General features: G+C 40.5%; 1 protein-coding gene across 2 annotated transcripts in view; it reads right to left on the reverse strand.

The window, feature by feature from the left end:
• Nucleotides 1–12,229, reverse strand: part of lmbr1 (limb development membrane protein 1) — an 89,980-nt gene extending 77,751 nt beyond the window's left edge. For both annotated transcript variants that reach the window (XR_014570036.1, XM_083778035.1), the window contains exons 1-4: nt 12,060–12,229; nt 5,085–5,157; nt 3,807–3,846; nt 1,766–1,905 (exon numbers count right to left, since the gene is read on the reverse strand). Coding sequence is in view for 1 of the 2 variants with exons in the window: in XM_083778035.1 (XP_083634161.1) it covers nt 1,766–1,905; nt 3,807–3,846; nt 5,085–5,157; nt 12,060–12,122 (316 nt within the window). In the remaining variant the exon portion in view is untranslated. The remainder of the gene's footprint in view (nt 1–1,765; nt 1,906–3,806; nt 3,847–5,084; nt 5,158–12,059) is intronic.
• Between the last annotated feature and the right edge of the window lie 235 nt (nt 12,230–12,464).

The raw sequence follows: 12,464 nt of genomic DNA on the forward strand, positions 1-12,464 counted from the left end.
TTAATGTACTTAGTTACTTTCCTCCACTGCTCTTACACATTTTATAACTATTACGGTATATAATACATATCTGTTCAGTATAATGTAGATACACGTAAAATAATGTAATCTCAACTTCTCAAGTAATCATTCGATGTCATTTTGATTATGCTGGCCCCTCTTGGTTCTCCAAAACCTCAATATCACTAAAAACTACATTTCAGACCTCCCAAAACATACGGATTTGTGTACGACTCATGATGACCCACCTAATTCCAACACACTTTGCTAGGTTGGAATCAGGGTAGAAGACAGCGTTAAGGAAAATATAAATGGGATTGGCATTTAACTTCTGATGCCTAGGACGCCCACACATGTCTTATCAAATAACACCGCGGGGTGTTAAGGACGTGTGGGAACGTCTAAAGGTCTTTTATATCGATATAAAACGGGATAGCTAAAATATTGTTTTTGCAAACGGCCATTGCTAGGCAACCCCTTGCTCAGCCCCACTCCCGACCTGGTCCGACCATTCACTTCCTTGTTTACGGCCTGACAAAAAACCCTATTTCATCTGAAACTACGCTGCATCCACGCTGACTGATCATAACGTGGATGTTCTGGTCTAATTTCTGACTTCATGGTCTAATTTCTGACATTGCGGTTACAATATTAACGCTTCTAGGGAGATCAGACTTACTAGCGCTATGGAGAAATGGAAGATTTCGCTTCCTGTTTTTTGGGGGAAAGGGAAGGCGGGCTTTTTCAGAATAAAATCTCCCTCAGCTGCTTGGCGCCTTTATTCTAAAAGACTCAGCGGCACAAGACGTGTTAAGATACTCAGAGGGACAGTGCCACACATATGACTATTTCTCCTGAGTGATGGACACACAGCAGCAGAGGGAGTGCCTCAGATCCCCAGAATTGAACACAAACACGGGGGGGAATCTAATTCTACTACTCTGCCACCATAATGTGGAATGGCCTGATGTCAGACACTAAACCATGTGAATCACTGGCTTCTTTCAAATTTGAAAACCTGAAAAAGCATCTGTCAGAAAACTGCAAGTAGAGATACATTAAACACTCTTGAAACTCCTGACAATTTTCCTTTTTCATTCTATGTATATAGCTATTTATGTGTAAATATTCTATGCTCTGTTGATTCATTGAATACACACATTTTACTGTATGTCAGTGCTGTATCATTTTTCTTTACTACTTGCTTTTTACTAATAAAGTATTCAATTAATCCATCAAAACATTTCAATCAACGTTTTAGTGGGAGCTTCACTGGGAGCAGATCATACTCTACTTGTGATAACAGCCATGAGTCCTTTTTATGCTCACAAGCGTCCTTCATTAACATGTCATGGACTCTGATGCCCTCTGGTGGCTATAGGTGGAGGTACTTTTTTAACACCTTCAATTCAGTCATCTGAACAAAAGAGAAAAGCTATAAACTGCTCCATGGGAGTGTAGACAAGCCCCTACCCCTCTGTAGCAAGAGTTGTCTAGAATCCTCATTCTTAATTTTAACCTAAATGTGTAAAAATGCCTATTGAACCGGCAACATTTGTCAGGCATTAGGTAAGTCACAGATGTCATGCAAATCAACCCCAGAACGCCTATTGATTCTTGTTATTATTGTTAAATATTAATTGTGACGTGATGTTTTCTTTCAGCTGAGCAGAGTTGTTAATACTCAAAAGGCAGTGGTAAGTACGAAAACGTAAACACACAGAACAACAATAAGAGAATGATGCATTTTGCTGAAGTTACTGACCATGAATGAGGGAGCCATTGAGCCACTGGATGTAATAGTTCTGGGGGAAGGAGAGGAGAATCTCATTGCTAATGATGGAGAACGGTAGGAGGAAGACGGCACCACCCGACATGGCCAGGGTGAAGGTGCACAGGTACATCCTGTAAATGGAACACCACACACAGACATACAAGTATTTAACCCATTTAGACCTGAAAAATCTTCTGAAAGCATATATATTCAAAGATTTGTGCCGCATTTTTCCGAGTTTTCAAAAATAGCAGACCTACAAGCTCGTAGCGTGCCACTCGGTGGCGCGCTATGAGCTTGTATATCTGCTATTTTTCAATAGCTAAAGTATAACATAATGCTTAAAACACCAAAAGGGGTTTCCGCCCAGAATGGGTTAAGACACAACCAGAATAAGGTTATAAATAAAGTTATTCTTTTTTGATATGCATTAAGACACAACCAGAATAAAGTTAAAATTAAGTTATAATTTTTTTTATATATGCATTAACCAATGCATGAAATAAGACATGTGTTCAACTCACGGCGACAAAACTCTAACGTTACAGACGCAGAATTATTTAACTTTTCGCCAGAAAAAGACTATCAAATATGCGTGACTGGCTATCATAATCATAATCGATACAGAACCACCTCCCCGACATTATCGCTGAGACAGTTTATTCTTATATGTTATTCTCCATAGAGAAAAACTCTGCCGAAAATAGCAGATCTACAAGCTCACAACGCATCATGCTGTGATCATGCATTTTGAGCTTGTAGATCGGCTAGTTTCAGGGAAGAGGTTTGGTCTAGAGGGGGGAAAGAGCAGACTAAGTACAGAGCCAAAGGTCAAGTTATGTATGAAAATACGCAGTAAATTAAATTAAATTAACATGAATACAACACTGATGGATGAAGTAGGTCTATGAAACCATTTATGAAATCTATGAAGACGTCAATACAATGTTATACACTATGTATTAGCGGGGGTCTCTGCTTCATCTCTCTCAGCTAAGGGGCCCTTGGCCTGAAAAACATTGAAGACCCCAGCTCTAAAAAAGTATTATTGCGCAAATATTATTATATTTAACGACGACAAATGTATTAAATCTGATTATATGTTACAACTCAAGCTATCACTCTGCCATTTTGCGGATTAGTTTTGGATTACATGTCATGTTAATGAAGAATAATTCGGCACACTGTGTGATAGGAATTAATAAGCAAAATGCCCAAGAGGGAATTAAGTTATTTAGTGTCACAGACCACTTAGCTTAAATGCTCTGGCGTTATGTAGCAGATGGCCATTTCACCGTCTACGAGGCTGAATGTCAATCCACTCTCCTCTCTTCCACCCCTTCCACTCATCAATTTGTCCACCCCGCCCACCCACACCCACTGTTCTAGAACAACAGACATGAGGCTGCGGGGGCAATCTGGAAGTTGCCATTTTCTGTGATTCAGGGACATTAAGGTTTCAGATTGGACCCGGAGGAGTGCGCCATCTGCTCAGCAGTTCTTGGTGTCACGGGACAAGTCACAGCTTTGCCCCATCACTGAAAAAGCTGGTTAATTGGAAACGCTTCCCGTTACTTAGCTCAGTGGGTCTCAACCTGTGGATTGGGACCTCCAGAGCGGTCCCCACATGATACCTTATAAAATAAAGAAAATAAAAAATACCCTGATACTGCATCAAAAGTAAACTATACTATAATAACTGGTCAAACAAGAGGAAGATTTTTCACAATATTTATCCATGTCATTTATCTGCCTCAACTGCTACAATTCCAAGTGCTTGACAGGGTTGGGGTCCCCAGTTGCAATATGATTATTCTGGGGGGTCAGAGTCTGAAAAGGTTGAGAACCACATAGCCTAGCTACCCTACTATAGGCAGGATTCAGGAGGCATGTGGCTATGATAGGCAGGGGTTTTGCTCCATTCTAATGCAAAACTGAAAATACTGTATTCCTTTCTACTGTAAACTATGTACATACACTGTATATAAACTGTGTATCAAAGAGGGGTTTAACAGACATTAGCTTCACTTACGATATTCTGTTGACGACGGCATCTTCATCCTCTTGGTCATCTAAACATAGGGAGATAAGAATGATGAGAGCCACCCATCTCTCTCCCCATTTCCTGTCATCATACTGTCCCTCCGTAAACAATATTAAATAAATGCGAAAACAATGGACGCATTTTTAAACATACTAAATAAGACTTGGTATTGAAAATAACCACCTATTACCTTTAGTTAATGGTACTCGTTTTAAATCATTAGCCTACAAGGTGATGTATATACTGTATATCCAAAAACTCTAGCATGCATGGTCTGATTCAGTTTAGAAAATCTGATAGCATGTCCTGATTCTGAACGACTGTTCCTGTTGCACATAAAATAATTGACAGGATGCATGCATAATGAAATGCACTTCCATCACATAAATAGAGAGTTGTTTTGAGAATACTGGATCTGACATATCAGTATGAACAATTGTTCACCAACAATGTACACATCTTTAAAACATTTTCGATGAATATCGAAAATGTTTCAATATCCCATTTTTCACAGAACGCAGTATAAGTTGGATTCCTAATGGATGGCAGCAATGTCCTCTATGCTCACGTCTCTCTACTGTAATGTAGATAGAGGGTTATACTTCCAAACTGCCTGGGTGCAAGTACAGGAGCAGCCTAGATTTCCAGTGTAAAACCCCAGAGATTTTCCTGGCGCAAACGTGGTCTACTTTTTAAATGAGCTTACGGGAGCCACAATGACCTGCACATACTATATTTGTCCAAAAGAGACACAGCTCATAATTCTTGACTAGACTCTTTTTGTTTTCCTTTTTTTTCCTTTCAGGTTTTGATTTGCAGAACTGCCTGCCTAGTATTGCAGATAAAACAAAAACAAGGACATCGTACAGTTTGGCCACACTGCCACTTTTATTCTCCCCACTTGATTTGCACTGTGTTTGCTGGGAAAGTATTACAATTCTGACACAACACAGGTGTGCAAGTGCCTTTGGAACACCGAGAAACATCCCACTGAGAATTTCTCAGGCTATTAGACCGTCTAGAAATGGGTTATAAATGCTCTAAAGATGAATGTTTTTTTAGCGGTCTAGGCTTAGATTAGATGTTGAAACAACGTCGTTTCAACGTCTATATAGAATGGTATATAGACGTTTAGAAAACTGCGAATCAACGTCTAAGCTAAGTTTTAGACCGACTATTGCTCAGTGGGATGACAGCCTCGCTGAATGCATGCATTCGATTGCCTTTGCCTAGGCTTGAACTATGTTCAAGATTTGCAACACTTACCGCTTTTTCTCTTGTACCGGTGTATGATGCAGTACGACACAATGTACAGCACCGCAAACAGCATGAAGCAAATCTGAAACAAAAGACAAAAAATATTTAATTTGACTGTAGATGACTCAGCAGAGAGAATCAACGTCAATAGTAATGTGTCCAATTGATCTAAACTTTCTAAAGCCATTTTATTTCTCATTAGTATCTACTTGCTTCTAAAAGCCTCAAGTGTGTACTACTAATTAGGGCTATCGCGATTACAAATTGAAGTTGACGATTAATTGTCAATTGTGATTAACGATTTTATTGTGTTTTTCACATTGGAATATGAATAAAAAATACATTGACACTTGCCTTTTAGGCTCCATAATCAGAAATATAACTTACTATACAAAGAAATTACCAACATTTATTAATTTTATACAAACAAAAAGGTAAATAATGTGGAAATAAGCTTACAACACGCCAGCTTTTTTATGCATGAACAATAAGATTATGACTAAATAATTTGATCATCTCAAAGTGTTCCCTCTTGTGCTTACATCTTCAATAACATTGAATGGGTCAGCCAGAGTATGCTCCAAAGGTTTAACATATGGCGCTGTCTGTGCCCATCGTACACACACGCATAATGAAGGTCAGAAATGTTGCACTGATCAAGTTACAAAACCTGACTCTGACCCATGTCCCTCACATGGGCTGCTTCCCAGGCCCAGGAAGGTTCACTAAACTAAACTTCACTTCTACATGGACCAGTCAGCCAGCACTGCAGTTTTCCTGTTCAGTCTAGTAGCTTGTATTGCAGAGTTTAGAAAAACAGAATTTTCTCCCACTTCGTAATCGAAAACAGACATACTGTATAAACCAGTGGTTCTCAAACTTTTCAGTTTCTCCCCAAAATAATTATGTGAACTGGGAACTTGGAGTTGAAGCATTACATTTTGTTTGACTCGGTTCCACAGATGAAAATGTCAACCCTGTGCATGCCTAGTTGTGCTATTGTTACAAGTAGCCTGACACACCGCCAGGCTCACATGAAGCATTTCTCCTGGCTTAGACAGCTGAGGTTTGTTAATCCACCACCACGTGGAGCACACAACCTTCTCCTTTTTGAGCGGTGCCTCCACTCCATTACGGAGCTATGTATGTATGTATGTATGTATGTATGTATGTATGTATGTGATTAAAATGGGTGAGGTTTAAAAAGGCAAAACCCTGCTCTAGTGAACTGGCCTAGAAAGGGTCCTTAAAAACTGCTTAAACATTCTGAGATTTGTATTCGGTTAATTGGCCACCAGATGGCATACCTGGTAAAACTACTCAAGCTTATGTATGTCTGCATGTATGTATGTATGTATGTATGTATGTATGTATGTATGTATGTATGTATGTATGTATGTATTTTAAAAGGGGGGGCTTTTAAATCCAAGCCTACAACACCTTCTGATATTTAAAAACCAAAGTTATAGGTTACACTTACCAGTGAATAGCAACCTGCCTATTCACTGGGGACTATGCAAGGCAGAGGCGTCCACCCTGAGTTCAAGTTAAACTAGACTGCAGTGCATACCTAAAAATGTATGTACAGTATGTATGTATGTATGTACCAGTATGTATGTACAGTATGCATCCCCGTACGCGTCCCAGCACATTCATACGATAACTCTGTTATTTCTCGACCGTTTCAGACGTGGGGCGGCTCGCCGGAACCGGGCCGGCCCCCTGGGTGCATTCCTGGGTCTGGATGTTTTTTTCTTTGGACTCACACTTGACAACCCATCATTGTTGGTGTGTCAAATAAATTAGTTTCCTACGATTAAGTTTTTAGTAGTGTAAGTTTATTAATTTTGTCTGTTAAAGGAGTGGATTCCTAAGCCAAGAATTTGATGACCGGCAGAATCTTCTCTCCGGTAGGAAACTTGCAGAGTCTCCTAGCGGAGACTAGAAATTAGTCATCCTAGTGAGCAACAGCCAACCTCCCCCTGGCCTAGTCCATGGATTGGATCCACCCACCTCACCTGCTGTCAATCCCTCAATCCCTAATCACAGCTGCCCTCACTCACTCCTCAATCAGTGCTATATACTGCCTAAATGCCTGTCCTTGCCTAAAGTGATGTGAAGTTTGTCAGCAGCAGCAACTCAACCTGAGTGCCTGCTGTCCTGGAGTCTCAGCAGGCCTTGGTTATGTGTCACTGAAGTGAGTTCATTGTGAAGTTTGTTCATTTTATTGGTTATTTGTGAAATGCAATTCTCACCTGATTACCTTGAAACTGTAGAGAATGTGCAGTATGCCCATAGTCATTTTAGTATTCAGGGAAAGGCAGTACTCTTAACCTATATAGACTGTTCACTGAATGTTATTTGGTGTAATGTTATGTTTGCTTGGTACGCTTTAATGTATTAAGTGGTAGCCCACCCACACCTTGGCTTAGTGCCAAGTTTATATTGGGCCTAATTGATGATGGATGTCATGTTGACTTGTATGTAATGTAATGTTTCTGTCTTTTTATAGTAAAAACCATAATGTCAAGACTACCAACTCCTTGCTCATATCCCAAAATGCTGTGCAACGGAACAATAAAAGGCTTTTAAAGGAACTAGTCTGTATGCATTCTTAGTTCTTACTAATGCACCATGGTGATGTTGAATAGCAGCAAATGGCCTTCTGAATCCTGAAGTTTTCTGATAAACTTCACTTTTTGAAATTCAAAACATTAAATAAAATTGTCATGTCATAAATAAGCCATATGATGAGGAAAATAATTTGAGGTTGTATGCTTCAGCCAACCAGTTTAGTCAGGGAATATTATCAGTATTACCAGTCAAATCTGGGAATTTCTCACCAAGAATTTTCTTGTAAAGGTTTGTAAAGGTGTCTACTAACATATCCCACATTGGTTTATATTCAACCACCCTAGGGGAATTTTTGACAGCTGCTGAAAGTTGGGGTACCATCAACAGCCAATATATGGCAAAATGTTCTAAATTTCATTATGCTTTAAATAGCATGGGACGTGTCAAACTAGGGGGTTTTCATCATTCTGAAGCATTTCCAAGCATTTGTTTTGCACAAAAAACACTCCTTGGGCTACAAAGGGCCATATAGACACTTGCCCAATGTGCTGACCTCATCACATTTGTGATGGCGTCTATGGCCTTTTTAAGCCCAAGGAGTGCTTTTCGTGCAAAACTAATGCTTGGAATGGATTCAGAATGATGAAAACCCTCTGTTTGAGCATAATGAAATTTAGAACATTTTGCCTTATAATGGTTGTATGGTACTCCAACTTTCAGCAGCTGTCTCAAATTCCCCTAGGGTGGTTGAATATAAACCAATGTGGGATATGTTAGTAGACACCTTTACAACACATTGTTTTAAGAAATTTATTCCCAGGTTTTATTATCCCCTGACTAGTTGTCTGTCCTGACTCAGTATATTAAGCGGTGAATACTGAAGGAATATAATTGTTTAGTGAGGTCATAGTGACCTTGTCCTTTGACCACCTACTTCAAAATGGTTTATCCTTCAAGTCGAATTTGACCTTCGTGCCGAATAATGACATGCTATATTTCCCTCATGGCATTCCTAAGATGGCTGTATTAGAGGGCGTGTATTGATTAGCCTGTCATTTGCCAGACACAATGTGGCTTCACTCGCGCTTCCTCTGAAGCGTGAGTGAATCCACATTGTGTCTGGCCAATGACTGGCTATGTGATGTGAGAAAAAAAAAAACATCAGTCATACACTGAAACTCTATAGTAGTATAATTACTGGCATTTTGATTAAGGAAATGGAACAAATGTGGGTTTTGGGGAAGAGCATCAAGTATTTTCAATTAAAATGGAAATACTGCCCTATCGAGTCCAAGTCATGTGACTTGAGTCCACACACATTCTACATTTTTTGCACTGATAACCATCACCAACTGCAGGACAACCTGAGTGTAGTAAAGTCATCTATTTACCAAATTACGAGGCTAATTAGGGCAAGGGCGAGCAAAGAGGTGTGGGGGGGAAATGGCCAGTGCGTGGAATTTAGGGGTTGACTGCAGGGCCTCCAAGCTGGGATAAACAGATAAGATCACATTCCACATTCTCCGCTTCTACTGTGACAGTGACTGTGACAGAACTAATGTTAGAACCCTCCACCTCAGCAGTCAGTGCCATCTCAACATTACACACACTGCTCATGGATCTAGCTGTGACCATGACTCAGCCAGGGAATACGCAGACGGACGGCACACATTTCAGTCTGAAAGCAAAGAGTGTAGCCAGACTCGTAGGGTGCTTCCCTTCCTTTAAGGGTAAGACACAGCCCATCGCAAAGGAAAGTCGTCTTATCTAACAAAGAGCCGTAGTAAATAGACAGTTAGTCATTGCACATGAGCACTCCCAGTCCAGCGTACATGCATACAGTAGGTGTATGGGAGGGGTGTTAAACTGGCTCAAAGTCAAACATGGCGACTGTAGCAAAAGATAACACATTATGCAAAGGCTGACTTTACCATCACAATTCAAGTTATAGAAGCCATCCTCACCGTTTTGTGTAATTATTAGTGTTATTTAGCATTATTTGGTATTAGTTTACCGGTAGATAGATTATTGGATTATTTGTGGGAAACCAAGGGCTCGCTTCCACAGGCCTAATTAATTGACAGCCAGGGCATAAGTAGGCCTGGCCTGGGTGATTGGGGGACGGCATTCACCTTGGTGGACAGATTTATACCACAGCGTTATGAGAGCTACATTCAGAGAACAATGCCATGGAAGAATTGTTTGTTAACGAATACAACCTGTGGACAATGATTTATTTCATGTGCGTACTAGTCATAGGTGCATCAGTGGGTTTGTTGACTATTGTTGAAATGTTTGGAGCTGACAAAAGAGCCACTACACCAGCATTTCACTGCACTTTCAAGGTCGTGTAACAATCTTTGAATTGAATCTTGATGAATCACTTATATCCTTCATGTTGATGCTCTTTTGGTAGACAAAAAGCCTTCATGATGAGATGCCAGCCTTCTTTTTTTTTCCAAGTGCTTTGGTAGATCTCCACAGGCTCAGCATTTCACACCGGCTTGATATCTGAACTCACACTGGAGGAGTGCAAAATTGGACTCAGTCCAAAGAAGAGAGGCTCTACTACTCGGGTATAGTCATGATTATCCATGGAAGTTGATGCTGTACTCTTTAACACCAGTGTTTAATTTGTTGTTGTTTTTTAACTATGAAAATGACACTGCATACAAGTTCCCCTGCTGCACCAAACAAATCCAAGCAAACCAAGGTGGTATTTGAAAAGTTTGTCTGACATAACCATTGGCTCAGATTAACCAGCTACAGCTGATCACATAAGACACAAGGATCAGTATGAACAAGTGTATGCGCACCAGCTGTGAGTGACAGGTAGGGGAGGTGAGGCGGTGGTAATATGCTTAGTCAAGCATAGCGGATCTAGTTCAGGCCAAGTGTTGACATGTCATATTCAGATGCGTGTGTTGGAACAGCCTTGGTACTGAACCGGCTGACAGGTCTGTTTGACATTACATTGAGGGAATTCATGTGAATGACGTTACACGGCAAAGGAGGACCCCGTTCAAATGCATGAGTTGCTGAACTATGTTTTTATGTTATGTTAAAAGTTTTGCTCCACAGACATCAGGAAATAACGATCTAGATTCATTGAATACACAAGACCATAATGTAAACAAGAAAGGACTTTTTATCCTTTTAGCATTATTGTACCTCTGTACCATTTTGCAGTCTGTTAAGGTGATGGAAAGTTCACAGCTCTGTGATAGATACAGAAACACTTAGCCCTACAAGCAGAACCCAATGCTACTGAAGTTTCTGACATTTTTTAGACCCAGAGCATTGGGTCCTATTCCACCTCCACCCTGCCACCGGGTACGCACACATAAACGTAAACAACTTCGGATAAGTCCTTCTGCGCTCTTTCATGACTTTTTTTCGTGTGAGGGCTTCTGAATGTGTGAACTTTAAGTACCTATAAATACCGCTGCGAATATCTCCTGTGGCGCGGAAGCCGTTAAGTATTTTTAATCTTTGTTTGACCGATTTGGTCGCTTTGATTCTTCTCTTCCTTCCTTGTTTATTGACACCTCATTGTACCGCCTATCTGGCTAGCTAGTGGCGCTATAGCTATGACAGAGCAGATCAGAGGCAGGGACGTAGCCGGCACAAGCCAACCTCACACCGGGAGGCGGTACAATAAACGGTAAACAAACAAGAAGAAATAAAGCGACCAAATCTGTCAAACAAAGATTAAAAATACTTAACGGCTTCCGCGCCACAGGAGATATTCGCAGCGGAATGTATAGGTACTTATAGTTCACGAAAACAGGCCGTCAAACGGCGCAGATAGCCTACGATGTTACGGAGCATATTTATGTCCGCGTTACAAAATTCCCATACGAAAATATAGTTATGAACAGGGACCCTACATAAAACTCATCCAAATTTCAGAAAAGCTTTATGGAGGGTTCCGAGAGGGGCTAAGAAACACTGATGGCAGACTCGCAGAGCATACATAATCAAATTAAAACTGATAATAGGTCCTCAACGTGAGGTCTGAAGACCCCCAGGGGTCCTTGAGGACTTGACTGGTCTGTTAATGCGTATTGGTGTGTAATGTATATTTAATGTGTATTCATTATGCTCTTTTACTGACATGAATGTATATGGCAACTGGAGCCGATGTACAGAACACATTTCCTTCGGGATTAATAAAGGATATATAAGATAGATGTTCAAATGAACCCCATTTGGGTCCTTATGGCTTAATAATGGATGTCAAATTGTGGGTCGTCCGCGGAAGTACAGGGGCTGAGAACTCTGTTATACATCATTTTAATGAATCGATCATCTACGCCACAGTGTGTGTAAAGTTAGCACTAAGCATACACAGAGGACGTTCCGTTAGCATGTTAGCATATTTAGCTGTCTGTCAGTGGGTTTACTTACCATGTACTCTCGCACTTGGCTGTGGAAATTCTGCTCTCTGATAGTAACATCGTCTTCTTCCATTCTTCATATTGCAAATGCAAAACACACTCTACTACATACTATCGCTCGTGCTGTACAACCTGAGTACAGTGTATGCGTGATCTGTGTGTGAGTGATCTTTGCATGCAGACACTACAGACAGTTCTTACAACGACAGTTACTAACCGCTCAAAAAAACGCCCCAAAATAAAAGACGTTGACATTGCGCGACCGTACGTCAGCGTTGCGTTGCCATAGAAAGCATAGGCCTATACCGTAGTTATACCGTAGTCATGTATTGTGTTCTTATTTATTTTTTACTTGTTTCTATTGTATTGAGGGGGGCTTGTTTCTTAAATGTTGTTTAAACCAGTGGTTCTCAAA

Source organism: Protomyctophum parallelum, assembly GCF_964188405.1.
Source record: "Protomyctophum parallelum genome assembly, chromosome: 12".
Classification (NCBI taxonomy): Eukaryota; Metazoa; Chordata; class Actinopteri; order Myctophiformes; family Myctophidae; genus Protomyctophum; species Protomyctophum parallelum.